Source organism: Mobula birostris, chromosome 7, assembly GCF_030028105.1.
Source record: "Mobula birostris isolate sMobBir1 chromosome 7, sMobBir1.hap1, whole genome shotgun sequence".
In the NCBI taxonomy this organism is placed as follows: domain Eukaryota; kingdom Metazoa; phylum Chordata; class Chondrichthyes; order Myliobatiformes; family Myliobatidae; genus Mobula; species Mobula birostris.
In genome coordinates, this window is record NC_092376.1 from 17,674,666 (window position 1) to 17,690,449 (window position 15,784).

General features: G+C 46.9%; 1 protein-coding gene across 5 annotated transcripts in view; it reads left to right on the plus strand.

Annotated features, from left to right (window-relative positions):
- The window catches only part of LOC140200032 (interleukin-5 receptor subunit alpha-like), a 110,978-nt gene that overhangs the window by 54,639 nt on the left and 40,555 nt on the right, over window positions 1-15,784 (plus strand). For all 5 annotated transcript variants that reach the window (XM_072262681.1, XM_072262680.1, XM_072262683.1 and 2 more), the window contains 3 exons: window positions 1,559-1,743; window positions 9,701-9,840; window positions 15,389-15,527. In XM_072262681.1, coding sequence (XP_072118782.1) covers window positions 1,559-1,743; window positions 9,701-9,840; window positions 15,389-15,527 — 464 coding nt within the window. The remainder of the gene's footprint in view (window positions 1-1,558; window positions 1,744-9,700; window positions 9,841-15,388; window positions 15,528-15,784) is intronic.

Here is a 15,784-nt window from a genome sequence, read left to right on the forward strand (position 1 = left end):
TCTGAGCCTGTATTGAGAAGAACTCAGAAGAAGGAGGGGTGACCTCATTGAAACCTGTTGAGTGGTGAAAGGCTTTGATAGAGTGGATGTGGAGGGGAGAGGATGTTTCCTATGGTGGGGGAGTCTAAAGCCAGAGGACACACCCTCAGAATAGAGGGTTGTCCTTTTGGAATGGAGATGAGGAGGAAGTTTTTTTAGTCAGAGAGTGGTGAATCTGTGGAATTCATTGCCACAGGCAGCTGGGGAGGCCGTCTTTATGTATATTTAAGGCAGAGGCTGATATATTCTTGATTGGGGAGGGCATGAAGGGATATGGGGTGAAGGCGGGAGATTGGGGTTGAGAGGAAAATTGGATCAGCCATGATGAAATGGCACAGCAGACACAATGGGCCAAATGGGCAGATTCTGCTCCTATATCTTATGGTCTGGTGGTCCTACTATTTCCACCTATCACATCCCAGCTTCTTAAGTCATCCCACCACTCTCAGCCACCTAGCTTCACCTGTTACTTCCTAGCTTGTAATCCTTCCCCTTCCACCAACCTTATCTTGGCTTCTTCCCCTTTCTCTTCCAGTGCTGAAGAAGGGTCTCAGTCCAAAGCATTGACTGTTTATTCCTTTCCATAAATGCTACCTAACCAGCTGTCTAACCTCCATTCTTCTGCCTATCTACCTGCCTGTTGGTCATTCAGTTTATCAGCCTGTGTATTCCTCTTTCTGTTTTCCTGATCTTAGCCTTTCTGTCTTCCTGTCCCTGCCTCTGTCTACCAGTCACTCAGCCTGTTTGTCTGCCTTCCCGTCTGTCTGTACGAACACACCCAAAATGCTGGTGGAACTCAGCAAGTCAGGCAGCATCTATGGAGAGGAATAAACAGCCCCCTCTATAGATCCTTCATTAGGACTGGAAGGGAAGGAGCAGAAGCCATCATAAGAAAGGGGAGAGGAGAAAGGAGTACAAGTTGGCAGATGATAGGTGAGACCACGTGAGGGAGAAGGTGGGTAGAGGAGGTGAGATGAAGTAAGAAGCTGGGAAGGTGTGGGTGGAAGAAACAGAGGGCTGAAGAAGAAGAAATCTGACAATGAGGTCATATAAGATCATACAACAGACAGGCAGAATTAGGGTATTAGGCCTGTGCTCCACCATTCCATCAGGGTTGATTTTTTTTTATCCCTCTCAACCCCATTCTCTTGCCTTCTCCCCATAAACGTTGCTGACAATGATCCATGGGAGAAAGGGAAGAAGGAGGAGCACCAGAAGGAGACGGATGAGCAGGTGACGAGAAGACAAGAGGTGAGAGGCTAACCAGAGAGAGAAGGAACGATTGTGCAGAAAGTATCAGAAGCTAGAGAAATCGATGTTCATGCTATCAGGTTGGAGGCTACCCAGAAGGAATACATGAGGCTCTTCCAACCTGAATTTGGTCTTAGCATGGCAGTAGAGAAGGCCATGGACTGACATGTCAGAACGGGAATGGAAAGTCAAATTGACATGTCAGAAGTCTGCCTGTTACTCCTATCACTCTTTGGAAGAACTTACAATTCAATTTACTTTTTTAAAGGAAGGAGCAAGATACAGATGACATATACAACTGCACAAATTACCGTGTGGATGGAACAAGGAACACTGGCTGCATTGGCCACAGATACGACCTTGATTTGGCTTGCCAGATTACGATGTGCATCAGTGAATTGACCAACAAAACCAAATTACCGTATTGCAGGGTATTTGGACCATACAAATTCCGTAAGATACTCTCTTCCTCTTTCTGATCAGAACATGTGGAAACATAAATCAGAATATTGACAAGTGGAGCTTAATGTGGAGAAGACTGAAGTAAAGCACTTAGGCAAAAAATTGATTACACAAAACATGGTTGAAGAACAGGGGTGGGTGTTGGACTATGGAATGAGTGTGATAGCATACACTCAGCGGCCACTTAATTAGTGTAAGGGGTTTCTTCTTTTATGTTACTGCATATGTTAATTAAAATGGCTTCTTTGTTATGTTAAATGCTGAGAAAGTTCTCTAGCTGGCAGTTTGCTTGGGTTATATTATTTGATAATAGAACAAATGAACCAATGGGTGTCCATGTTATTCTTTCTTGGGGTGATATGCTGTCTCATAGGGCTGGGAAACGGGGGTTTTGGTGGGGAGTTGGAGGAGAGACCGGGAGGACGACGGACGTGCTGGGAGTTCTCTGGTCGATCACCAGGTGGTTCTGAGCTGCGAGTCGAGGGGGTCAGAGTGGATCACAGGGTGAAGAAAGAAGGGCCCGAGCTCCAATTGTGTGCACGAAGAAATTGAATTTTGATAAGTCTGGCGCCTTTTTCATTCCCTTTTGTATTGTACCTCTATTAGTGTCATAGTCCTAGTAAGATTTATAAAGTGCAATTTGTAAAATGTACATTATCAGGTGGCATTTGCACAGCAACCGATGTAACCGGGAGACACGGTTGAGCGGCGGACAGGGTTTCCCCTAGATAAATACCAGCCGATATAGCTGAGTGTGACATTTGTGGGGGCTCGTCCGGGATTGAACTTTCAGTAAAGCTGTATAAATTGCCATGTTAAGTAGTGCGGAGATGGATCGAGATAAGATTGTAAGCTGGTGTGAGTTAGAGGACGTACTGGTGAATCATGCGTGTGTGTTTAAGTGGGGTGGATTTCTGCACTTCGGGAGATGTACTAGTGCGAGGGTTGAGTTTGATTAAAGGTATAGGGCAGGTAGAACTGATAGCTAGAAGGTGTGGAAAAGAAGTCGAATCTAGCTGGGTGTTGGCTTGTACAAGTGCTGACGTCATGACGTTGGAACTGCTAGTGACGGTCGGCATCCGGGCGGGGGGGGGCCGTGGGGCTTCCACACCCTCCCGGAGGAAGAAAGTGAGGAGACACCGGAGAAGGAGCTAGATGAGACCCCAGAAGAGGTGCCAGTAGCCAGAGGTGGGTGGTTAGAGTGGGAAGGCTTGGCCAGGCCCAGTCCCTCAGCTAGAGGTGAGACCTCCGAGTTAGCAGCAGCCATTACTTCCCTGGTGAGAAGGGCCGAGGGGCCCCACCCGAAGCTGAGAGTTTTCTCAGGAGCCACACCTACCCCGGAAGGGGAGGACGACTACGAGGTATGGATTGAAAATACGTCCCAGTTGTTAGAGGCGTGGCCAGGTTCGGATGAGGGAAAGAGACAGCGATTGCTGGAGAGTTTGAGGGGCGGGGCGGCCGGTGTCGTCCGGGAGCAGAAAGTTGAACAGCGCTCAGCTTCCCTGGCAGAGTATCTGAAAGCTTTGGAGGGAGCGCTTGGAATGTCAGGAGATCCCTGGGAGCTTTTAGCGGAGTTTCACCACATGGGGCAGAGTAGACGGGAAAAGCTCTCACATTTTTGGCTGGAGAGAATGCTTCCTGGGTGGCGGCGCCGAGGGGTAGTGAAGGCGGACGAAGTGACGAGGTTGAGGATGAGTCAGTGGTTCCCTGGAGGAGGACAAGGTGGCTTGGACTCTCCGGCAGTGCTATAAAAGGAGCCCCCTGCCCCCCCATCATTCAGGCAGCTGATTAGAGAGGTGCGGGAGGAGGAGAGCGCGTTGGGCCGGAAAAGGGGCTCGGGCCACCGGGGACGGTCCTCAGTGGTTCAGGAGGTGGTGGCTGGGTTGAGAACCGAGAAAACCAAGGGGTCCCAGGGGTGTAGGGATCCCCCGCTTGAGGGGATGGACAGGGGGAGTACCCCCTTCAGGGGACGGCCCGCACCATGCGCTGGGAGTGGAGGGCGTCCCGGGAGGAGAGGGGCGGTGGGTAGTGTGTGCTATAAATGTGGGAAAGAGGGGCATTTCCGGCGGGAATGTGAGTGGCCGGGGGTGTGCTACAGCTGTGGGAAAGCGGGTCACTTTCGGAGGGATTGTGAGAGACAAGATGCCCCGCGGAGGGAAAGCCCCCGGGCCACTAAGAAGGGAGAGGTGTCGGAAAACTTAGGAGAGACTCAGTGAGGGAATGGACTGGAGTCTCGGGAGGAACACGTTCCCAGAAATCAGCCGTGGGATCGCCGAAAGGCCAAGCCCTTATTCCGGATGGACTGGTGGGACCCTGTTCCAGCGTGTCTCTACGGATAGAGGGAATCTTTGCAAGAGCCATCCTTGACACAGGATCGCAGGTTACCTTACTGTACCTGTCGTTCTACAACAAATATCTGAAGCATTTGCCAGTAACCCTGTTTAATGCACTGGAAATTTGGGGTATAAGTGAGGGTGACTACCGTTACGGTGGGTACCTGTCAGTGAGATTGGATTTCTCGGAGGGCGATATGGGAGTGTCGGAAGCCCTTGAGATGCTGGTGTTGGTCTGTTCGGACCCGGTGGAAACCGGTGGCACGGCCCTTCTGATGGGGACACAACGGAGAGGGAGATCACCTTTAAGCGCGGGATGCCCCTCGCGCACTTGTTCCCAGTGACGGTGATGTTTAGTGCACCCGTGAGGCCCACTGGAGGGAAACTATTGGAGAACAGGGGGCGGCTGACCGAGCAGGCCTTTAATTTTGAACACTCCCCTGTACCACCGGAGTATAAGAGCAGGCTGGTGGAGAAGATGCTGAAGCTAGGGGATGTTTTTTCTCAGGGCGAGTTTGATGTGGGATGTTCCAAGAGCACTCGTCACGCTATCCGGGTGACAAATGACACCCCGTTTAGAGAAAGGTCGCGGCGGTTGGCCCCAGCAGATGTGGAAGATGTGCGGCAGTTGAAGGATGCAGGGATTATCGAGGAGTCCCGGAGCCCCTATGCGTTCCCCATAGTAGTGGCTAGGAAGAGAAATGGGAAGGTACGTATGTGCGTGGACTGTAGGACCCTGAACCGGCGCACTGGTCCCGACCAGTATACAGTCCCGCGGGTTGAAGACGTGTTGGCCTGTCTGAGTGGTGCCCAGTGGTTTAGTGTCTTGGATTTGCAGAGTGGGTACTACCAGATTCTGATGAGAGAGGCCGATAAAGAGAAGACGGCCTTTATCTGCCCCCTGGGATTCTTTCAGTTCGAACAAATGCCCCAAGGCATATCGGGGGCATAAGGGTTCATGGAAAGGTCGGTGGGGGATATGAACCTGCTGGAGGTGTTGGTGTATCTGGATGACCTGATAGTGTTTGGATCTACTTTGTAGGAACATGAGAAGCGGCTGCTCAAGGTGTTGAGTCGGCTGAAGGAGGAAGGGTTGAAACTTTCCCTGGATAAATGCCAGTTCTGTAAGCCGTCGGTCGGCTATGTTGGACACATAATTTCGCGAAATGGAGTGGCCACTGATCCGGCCAAAATAGACACAGTGATCACCTGGCCAAGACCCCAGAATGTGAGCGCCCTGTGCTCGTTTTTGGGGTTCTGTGGGTATTGACGGTGATTTGTGAAAGGATACGCTAAAATGAGTCACCCATTGAACCAGCTGTTGTGTGGCTACCACCTGTGGGGAAGAAAAGGATGGGAGGCCGAGGGCAGAAGGCAGTAGTATACTTGAACCCGGCAGAGCCTTTTGAATTGAGGTGGGATGCTCAATGTGAGGAGGCGTTCCAATCTCTGAAAAGGGCGCTGACACAGGCCCCGGTGTTGGCTTTTGCCGATCCCCGGAAGTCGTATGTGCTGCACACTGATACCAGTTGCAAGGGTCTGGGGGCTGCCCTGTACCAGGAACAGGGCAATGGATTGAGGCCGGCGGTGTTTGTCAGCCAAAGTTTGTCGCCATCTAAGAGAAATTAACCCACTCACAAGTTGGAGTTCCTGGCACTGAAATGGGCGGTGGTGGACAAGTTGAGCGACTATCTATACAGGGCCAAGTTTGAGGTGAGAAAGGAGAACAACCCTCTCATTTGTATCCTGATCTCGGCAAAACTGGATGCTAGTGGGCATCGGTGGTTGGCGGCCTTGTCTGCCTATGAGTTCAGCCTGAAGTACCGGCCGGGGAGTCGGAACATCGATGCAGATGCTTTATCTCGTCGGGCGCATGAGGGGTCGGGCACGGATGAGGAGTGGGAGAGTGTTGCCCCGGGAGTGAAGGCCATGTGTCAATAGGAGCCCTGATGGGGCCGGCGGGCAGTGGATCAATTGGGGGCAGACTGTGTACTGTAATTTGACTGCTCTGCGGAACAGGCAACTGCCGGAGTTGAGCCCCCAGGAAGTGGGGGCGGCTCAGCGGGATGACCCGAGAATTGGCAGTATCTGGTATGCGGTTAGAAAGGGGGATATGGCTCAGGCGGAGAAGGCGAAGCACGCCTCAGTGCCCCTACTACTAAAGGAGTGGCCTCAGTTGAAGCTGAAGAACCAAGTCTTGTACCAGGTCACATCGCCCCCGGGCATGCCTGAGAAGTATCGGAAGACTGTGCTCCAGGCACTACATGATGATTCCGGGCACTTGGGGGTGGAAAAGACCTATGGATTACTCAAGGACCAGTTTTACTGGCCCTGGATGAGGTGGGGTGGGGAGGCTGAAGAATACTGTAAGAAATGCAGACGTTGCATCAGGGGGAAGACCCTGCCTGTGCAGGCGGCTCCTTTGTCCCACTTGCAGAGTGCGGTACCCACTGACTTGGTGTGTATGGATTTCCTGTCCATCGAGCCAGACCGCGAATGCTTTATGGATCACTACACTAGATATGCGCAGGCGTTTCCCACTAAGGACCAGAAAGCAACTACAGTGGTGAAGGTGTTATGGGAGAAGTACTTTGTTCATTATGGCCTCCCCAGGCAGATCCATAGTGATCAGGGACGGGACTTTGAGAGCAGGCTTATCCACGAATTACTGGGCATGCTTGCGGTTGAGAAATTCAGGACCACACCCCATCACTCGCAGGGTGATCCTCAGCCCGCGAGGTGTAACTGGACCCTGCTGGACATGCTCGGCACTCTGGAGATTGGACAGAAGAGTAAGTGGAGTCAGCACATCGGCCATTTGGTTCACTGTTACAATTGTACTCGCAGTGACCCTACGGGGTACTCGCCTTATTATCTGATGTTTGGGCGGAAAGCGAGGTTGCCCATTGACCTGCGTTTTGGGACTGAAGCAGGTGAATTACCTTCAAAGCCATATCTGAAGTATGTGTCCGATATGAGGAGAGAGTTGAAAAGGGTGTATGAGTTGGCTGAGGCGGCGGCCACCAAGCAGAATCAGAGGAATAAGAGGAGGTATGATCAGAAAGTGAAGTTCGCCCGACTATTGCCGGGAGATCGGATCCTTATACGGAATTTAGGACTACCTGGTAAGCACAAGTTGGCGGATCGCTGGGTGCACCCATCCCCTATGTGGCAGAGAGCCAGATGCCGAATCTACCTGCTTACCGGGTGAGATCAGAGGATGGGAAGGGGCCTGGCAAGGTACTCCATCGGAACCACCTGTTGCCTCTGGGTCAAGAGGTGCAGGTAGACCAAGAGCCCGAATGGGAGTTTAAACCTAGTACGAGGACTCTGCGAGGGCGTGGGGTGAGGGAAGAGCCCGCTGCGAAAGAGACGGGACCAATCTCCACCCTGGAAAGGGATACTTCATTGGAAGACGCAAACACGAGGAAATCTGCAGATGCTGGAATTTCAAGCAACACACATAAAAGTTGCTGGTGAACGCAGCAGGCCAGGTACAGTCAACGATTCGGGCCGAGATCCTTCGTCAGGACTAACTGAAGGAAGAGCTAGTATAGTCAGAGGGACAGAGGGAGAAAAAGGAGAGGGAGAGCAGAAGTTAGAGAAGTCAATGTTCATGCCATCAGGTTGGAGGCTACCTAGACGGAATATAAGGTGTTGTTCCTCCAACCTGAGTGTGGCTTCATCTTGACAGTAGAGGAGGCTGTCCTCTGGGCTTCACCCCTCCCCCTTTCTCCCTAGGCATCCTGTCTCATGATCCTCTCATATCCATTTTGCCAATCACCTGTCCAGCTCTTGGCTCCATCCCTCCCCCTCCCCCTCCCACTTTCAAATCTCCTACTAACTCTTCCTTCAGTTAGTCCTGATGAAGGGTCTTGGCCCGAAATGTCAACTGTACCTCTTCCTAGAGATGCTGCCTGGCCCTGCTGCGTTCACCAGCAACTTTTATGTGTGTTGCTTCATCGGAAGACGATGATTCGGAGGTGTGGCACCTGTTTCCATTTGCTAATTCCCCGGTACCGGAAGAAGAGCTTCCTGGCCCTTCCCCCACTGAGTTAGGTGAGAGGAGGGAGGGTGTTGAGGAGCAGCCTGAAATACAGCTGGCATTGGGGGAAGAGAGAGTGGAACCAGAATCAGAGACAGAGGGCTCACAGGTGCTGAGGGGTCCCAGTGAGGGAGAGGGTGAGGGTCTGACAAGTAGGCCCGGGGTGTCACCTGTGGTGTCTGAGGCGGAAGGGTCAGCAGAGGAGGTACAGACGTCTCAGAGAAGTAGGCACCCCCCAGAGAGGTTGACCTATACAGCACCAGGAGAACAGGGTGTGATCTCCACTGCCCTGGGAAGTTATGTCACTGCTTTAGGCACCTGGTTGGGTTTTGTGTTTTGCAAGGAGCAATGGTGAGCTCTGTTAATGTCATGAGGGCATGACTTTTATTTGGTGGGGGGAGAGTGTAAGAGGTTTCTTATTTTATGTTACTACATATGTTAATTAAAATGGCTTCTTTGTTATGTTAATCTTTTATGTTACTGCGTATGTTAATTAAAATGGCTTCTTTGTTATGTTAAATGCTGAGAAAGTTCTCTAGCTGGCAGTTTGCTTGGGTTCTATTATTTGATAATAGAGCAAATTAACCAATGGGTGTCCATGTTATTCTTTCTTGGGGTGATATGCTGTCTCATAGGGCTGGGAAACGGCGGTTTTGGCAGGGAGTTGGAGGAGAGACCGGGAGGATGACGGATGTGCTGGGAGTTCTCTGGTTGATCACTTTGGGTGGTTCCGAGCTGCGAGTCGAGGGGGTCAGAGTGGATCACAGGGTGAAGAAAGAAAACCCCGAGCTCCAACTGTGTGCATGAAGAAATAGAATTTTGTTAAGTCTGGCGCCTTTTTCATGCCCTTTTGTATTGTACCTCTATTAGTCTCATAGTCCTAGTAAGATTTATAAAGTGTAATTTGTAAAACGTACATTGTGTGCTGGCTGATGATTGATGTTTGAAGCCGAACCAGGTGGCATTTGCACAGCAACCAATGTAACCGAGAGACAAGGTTGGGCTGTGGACGGGGTTTCCCCTAGATAAATACGAGCCAATATAGCTGAGCGTTACATTAGGTACACCTGTACACCTGTTTGTTAATGCAAATATCTAATCAGCTCATCATGTAGCTGCAACTCAATGCTCAGATCCAAAGATGAATTAAAATGTTTGAGGTAAAAGAAGGGGAAGGGAGGAGGGGACATCGACTCAGACCATGAGAGGCCTGCGTCTGGCATTTTCATACCTTACAGGGTGCAGGTTGGAAGTCTGTGTGGGGCGCCAGTCCTCGCACAGACACTAGAGCAATGTGTGGTTAAGTGCCTTGCTCAGGGACGCAAACACGCTGCCACAGCTAAAAGAAAGACTATACAAAAACAAGACTTAAAATGCAAAACTAAAAGCAATCAGAGACAAGTCCATGGTATTGCAAGAGATGGTCCCCAATTATTCCATGAAATGAGATGAATTGCCAGAACTATGGTGTTGAGCTTTGCACAGACATTAAATCATATTTACTATGTTAGAATTTTTTTTGCTATGTCTGAACCATGCAATGGCATTAAGCCAAATTATCTCCTTGCAGAGAAGCTCGGCAGTCCAATAAATGTCAAGATAAATAAAAGCACAGATGAAGTCACATGGAATCTTGCAGAAGATAATTTAAAACTTATTTGTTATGCCTTTCAATTAAAAATCAAAGATTTGAATAGCAGACAGTACAAGGTAAACAAGTGTGTACTTTACTGTGGATTGGAATATGTGGGAATTTGCTTTCTGGGACTTCAGCACTGTTGTTGCATTGGGGTGGGATGCTGGTCAGGATAGATGGTTCTGTGATTCCTTCAGTATATCTTGTAATTCTCTCAAAAAATCCTGGTCATTTTGTAATCTGAAAGTCAAGAATGAAGCATAAAACTCAGTGGTTATGGCCGTTTATTGAGTGTGTTAAGAATGAAAGAAAGAACAAAGGATTTGTGGTTATCTTATACTCAAAGCAAACTGAAATTAGGGGATAAGATACCACATGAAAAAACATAAAACCTATGAAATAACCAGATTCAAGTGGCCTGACACTTGTTGAAGAAAAACCAAGCAGCTTCCAGAAAAGTACAGAATAAAACATACTGCAAATGCAGAAAAAAATCACTGAGCAATTGTATGAATATATAAAGAAACACAAGCAAGCATAGGAAAGTTTAAATTATGAGAAAAAATAACAATTTTACACTCTAATCCAACAACAATCATCTCTGGAAACACTCAGCTAGTCAGGCAGAATGAGTAGAAAGGTTAGTGAGAAATGCTGTGGCTGACTGATGACTGTACCTCTCCCCACCTCCCCACACAGAACGGAGATAGGCTTCTCCTGGTCCTCAACTTTCACTCCAGTAGCTTCAGAGACAGTTCTTCCATCTTTTCCTTTGATGATCTAGTGACCTCTTCTTATGACAGGGCTCAGAACAGAGTGCCTGTTTTGAGAGTCTGGGATCAGACATGTGAACAATGTGGAGACTCAAGAGAACAGATGCTCAGTTCCAGAGCAACAGACCACAGTATCTGCTGGAAGAATTCAGAGCAGGTTGAGCAGTGGGGGCAGGGGGGAAGGAAATGATCAATATTTCTAGTCAAAAGCCTGCATTGGACTACGAATTGGGAGGGAAAATGACCAGTAAAAAAGAGGAGATAGTGAGTGGTGAAACAAGAGCCAGAGATGATTGGTGGACTGAGGAGAGGTGAACATTGTGACCTGCCCAATGCACTGACTGGTTCTAAATAGGATTTCAACACTGGGAAATGTTGGGCTGGGAGAGGACGACACTGTTGGCTCTCCTGTCCTTCTGGCGAATTTTAATGCTCTAAGTTCCAGGTAAATTCATTCGCAAAGTGCGTGTATGTTACCATATACTACTTTGAGATTCATTTTCTTGCAGGCATTTACAGGGAGAAAATAAACACAATAAAACTTTACAAAAAAAATGGTATGTAAACAAAGACCAACAAGTAAGATGTCATAGGAGGAAAACTGTGCAAATAAGAACATGAGTTGTGAATTTGGAAGACTTTGTGCAGTTATCCATGATCTACAGGAAAAATGATGCTTTACAAGCTATTTTAGACCATAAGATGCAGGAGCAGAGTTAGGCCATTTGACCCTTCAAGTCTACTCCACCATTTCATCATAGCTGATCTATTTTCCCTCTCAGACCGCATCTCCTGCCTTCACCCCGTATCCTTTCATGCCCTGACCATCCAGAATCTTCCAACTTCTCCCTTAAATATACATAAAGACTTGGCCTCCACAGCTGTCTATGGCAACGAATTCCACAGATTCACCACTCTCTAGTAAAGAAATTCCTCCTGAAAGGATGATGTTCTATTCTGAGGCTGTGTCTTCTGGTCTTAGATTCTCCCACCACAGGAAACATCCTCTCCATATCCACTCTATCAAGGCCTTTCACCATTCGATGGGTTTCAATTAGGTCACCCCTCATTCTTTTGAACTCTCATTAATTCAGTCCCAGAGCCATCAACCACTCTTCATATGATATGCTGTTCAATCCTGGAATCATTTTTGCGAACCTCCTTTGAACCCTTTCCAGTTTTACCTCACCTTTTCTAAGATAAGGGGCCCAAACCTGCTCGCAATACTCCAAGCAGCAGACATAAAAGTTGCCGGTGAATGCAGCAGGCCAGGCAGCATCTCTAGGAAGAGGTACAGTCGACGTTTCGGGCCAATACCCTTCGTCAGGAGTCCTGACAAAGGGTCTCGGCCTGAAATGTTGACTGTACCTCTTTCTAGAGATGCTGCCTGGCCTGCTGTGTTCACCGGCAACTTTTATGTGTGTTGCTTGAAATTCCAGCATCTGCAGATTTCCTTGTGTTTGCGTTTCACAATACTCCAAGTGAGTTCTCACCAGTGCTTTCTAAAGTCTCACCATTACAGAATTGCTTTTATATTCTAGTCCTCTTGAAATGAATGCGAATGTTGTATTTGCCTTTCTTATCATTGATTCAACCTGCAAATGAACCTTTAGGGAATCCTGCACAAGGACTCTCAAGTCCCTTTGCACTGCAGATTTTTTTTTGTCTCCATTTAGAAAATAGTCTATGCCTTCACTTCTTCTACCAAAGTGCATGTCCATACACTTCCTGACGCTGGATTCGATCTGCCACTTCTTTGCGTACTCTCCTAATTTGTCTAAGTGCTTCTGTAGCCTCTTTACTTCCTCAAAACTATCTGCCCCTCCACTTATCTATGAATCATCTGCAAACTTTGCAGCAAAGCCATCAATTCCGTCACCCAAATGATTTTGTGCTCAGCCGCGCCTTTGAAAGGCACGTACTTGCCCTCCAAGTACGTTTCCATTTGATGGGCATTATGGAATATCTTTGAATTCTTGTAGGGTCTCATAGTTACCGTTAAATCTCTAATCTGATCTACCTACAATTATCTCCCACACCCAACATATGCCAGCAGATATCATTGTCTGATGATCTTCCATCTGAATAAAGCCAAATTTATTATCACATATTTATTATCAGGTGCAACGAGAAATATACTTGCAGCAGCAACACAGGCAGATAGCATGAGAGGTACGACATCCACGAAATAAAAATACACGCAAATCCAACTTTAACTACAGTACTGTGCAAAGCCTTAGGCACCCGAGATTTTTTATGTGGTTTCAGACAGTTTGCCCTCCACAGAGCCCCCCGTCTCAACATCATTCAGGGCTGTCTGGAATAAGTTGCAGAGACAGAAGCAAGTAAGATAGCAAAAGTCTGCAGAAGAACAGTGGCAAGTTCTCCCAGATGCTTGGCACAACCTACCAGCCAACGTTCTTATAAAACTGCATAATGGAGTACCTCAGAGATCTGATGCGATTTTAAAGGCAAACGGTGGTCACACCAAATATGGATTTAATTTATTTTTTTACAATTTACTGCTCTTTATAAGTAATTTTTTTTGATATTTAGAAACTTTTCATTTCATTATTTTTGAATGCATCTTCGCTTTACACATTTTTTTTACATGTGCCTAAGAGTTTTGCACAGCACAACTGTAAATGCAGTTTTAAAAGAAAAAGCACAATTAAACCATAAGAGATAAGAGCAGAATTAGGCTATTCGGCCTGTTGAGTCTACATCACCAGTTCATCATGACTGATTGATTATCCCCCTCAACACCATTCTCCTGTCACCTTTGACACCCTTATTAATCAAGAACAAATCAACCTCCACTTTAAATATATCCGATGACTTGTCTCCCCGGTCATTTAGGCAATGAATTCCATCGATTCACCACCCTCTGGCTTAAAAAAAATCCTCCTCATCTCTGTTCAAAAGAGTCGCCTTTCTATTCTGAGACTGTGCCCTCTGGTCCTAGTCTCACCTGATGAAGGAATCATCTTCTGCATGTCCACTCTATCTAGGCCTTTCAATATCTGATAGATTAGGAATAGATTTGTTTCACAGTTGGAAACAAAAAGTCCATTATAGTACAAGGTGGGGTAGTGATTAGAGGGCTACAATGACTTACTCTGACCCCAACTAGTCTACTTATGTTCTGATCTCATATATCTCTTCACCCATGAAATGTTTAAAAAACAGAAGCTATATGCATTTTGGTAGAAGTAAAAGTGGTCTTTTTTCTAAATGGAGAGAAAATTCAAAAATCTAGGGTGCAAATGGTCTTGGGAGTCCTCATGCAGAATTCCCTAAAAGTTAATTTGCAGGTTGAGTCAGTGGTGAGGGAGGCAAATGCAATGTTAGCATTCATTCCAAGAGGACTAGAATTTAAAAGCAAGGTTGTAATGTTGAGGCTTTATCAGGCAGTGGTGAGGCCTCACTTGGAGTATTGTGAGTAGTTTTGGCCACCTTATCTAAGAAAGGATGCGTTGACACTGGAGAAATTGCAAAGGAGGTTTGCCAAAATGATGCAGGGATTGAAAGGCTTAAAATATGAGAAGTGTTTGTTAGTTCTGGGCCTGTACTCACTGGAATTCAGAAGAATAAGGAGGGGATCTTATTGAACCCAAGCAAATGTTGAAAAGCCTTGATAGAGTAGATTTGGAGAGGATGCTTCTTCTAATGGGGGAACCTAAGACCAGAGGACGCAGCCTCAGAATAGAGGGACTTCCACTTAGAATGGAGATGAGGAGGAATTTCTTAAGCCAGAGAGTGGTGACTCCATGAAATTCATTGCCACAGACAGCTGTGGAGGCCAAGTCATTGTGTATATAAGGCAGATGTTGATAAGATTCTTGATTAGTCAGGGTATGAAGGGATACGAGGGGAAGGCAGGAGATTGGAGCTGAGGGGGAAATGGATCAGTCATGATGAAATGGCAGAGCAGACTTGATGGACTAAATGGCCTAATTCTGCTCCTTTACCTTAAGATCTATGGTCTCATAAATTGGCAATTTGTTTATTATTGTCGCCTCTACAAAGATAGAGTGAAAAGCAATGTTTTCATGCTGTCTGAATAGGTCCTCCCATGCATGATTAGACTGAAGTAGTTCAAATTTAAACATAGTAACAGTGTGGAGAATAGTTATAGAGAAAGCAGATTGCAAGAGCCATGACAAGATCGGTTGAGAGATCAAGAGTCAGTCCTGATATGCCTCTTTAATATAGAAGATAGAACGCTACAGCACAGTACAGGTGCTTCAACGCACAATGTGTGGACCTTTTAATCTACTCGAAGATCAATCAAGCCCTTCCCTCCTCCATAGCCCAAGAATTCTCTGTTATTTATGTGCCTATTTAAGAGTTTCTTAAATGCCCCAAATGTATCTGCCTCTGATATCTTGGCAGGACGTTCCTTGAACCCACCACTATCTGTGTAAAAACTCTACCTCTGACATCCCCCTATACTTTCCTCCAATCACCTTAAAAATCTGCTCCCCTTGTATCAGCCAGTTAGTCTCTGGCGGCCCACTCTATCTATGCATCTTATCATCTTTTACATTTCTATCAAGTATCCTCTCATCCCCCTTCACTCTAAAGAGAAATCCCTTCACTTGACATATCTTCGTAAGACACTCTCTGCAATCTAGGCAACCTCCTGGTAAATCTCCTCTGCACTCACTCTAAAGCTTCCATATCCTTCCTTTAATGAGGTGACCAGAACTGAACACAATACTCTGGGTGTGGTCTAAATGTCTCTGAATTTGTCTCAAATAAGTCTATGAATTTGCGAATGGTCACAGAATCTATAATCACTTCTGCCAATTTAATGAAATTTTTTTAACCAATATGTTTGTTTCAGGTTGAAAGTACATCTGTGACAAAATATGTCATCAGCAGGGATAAAACAAAAAGATATTCAGTGCAAGTAAGGGTGACAGTGAATAATGATTGTTTGGCAAGCACTATCTGGAGTGACTGGAGCAAACCTCTTATTATAGGTAAGAGGATTATTTTATACAGTCGCAAATATAAATGCCTTATCCCTGTAACCCTTGACACCCTTACTAATCAAGAACCTACCAATAGTATATCCAATGACTCGGCTCCTGTAATGTATGGATCTATTTCTTTTAGTACAATGACCTCCCCCGCCAATTTAGCACTAAGAATGGACTGATAAATTACCTATGCGCATTGATCTATTGCCTACGCATGCACATTGATCTGCGCTTTCTCTCTCTGCCATGTGAATAGA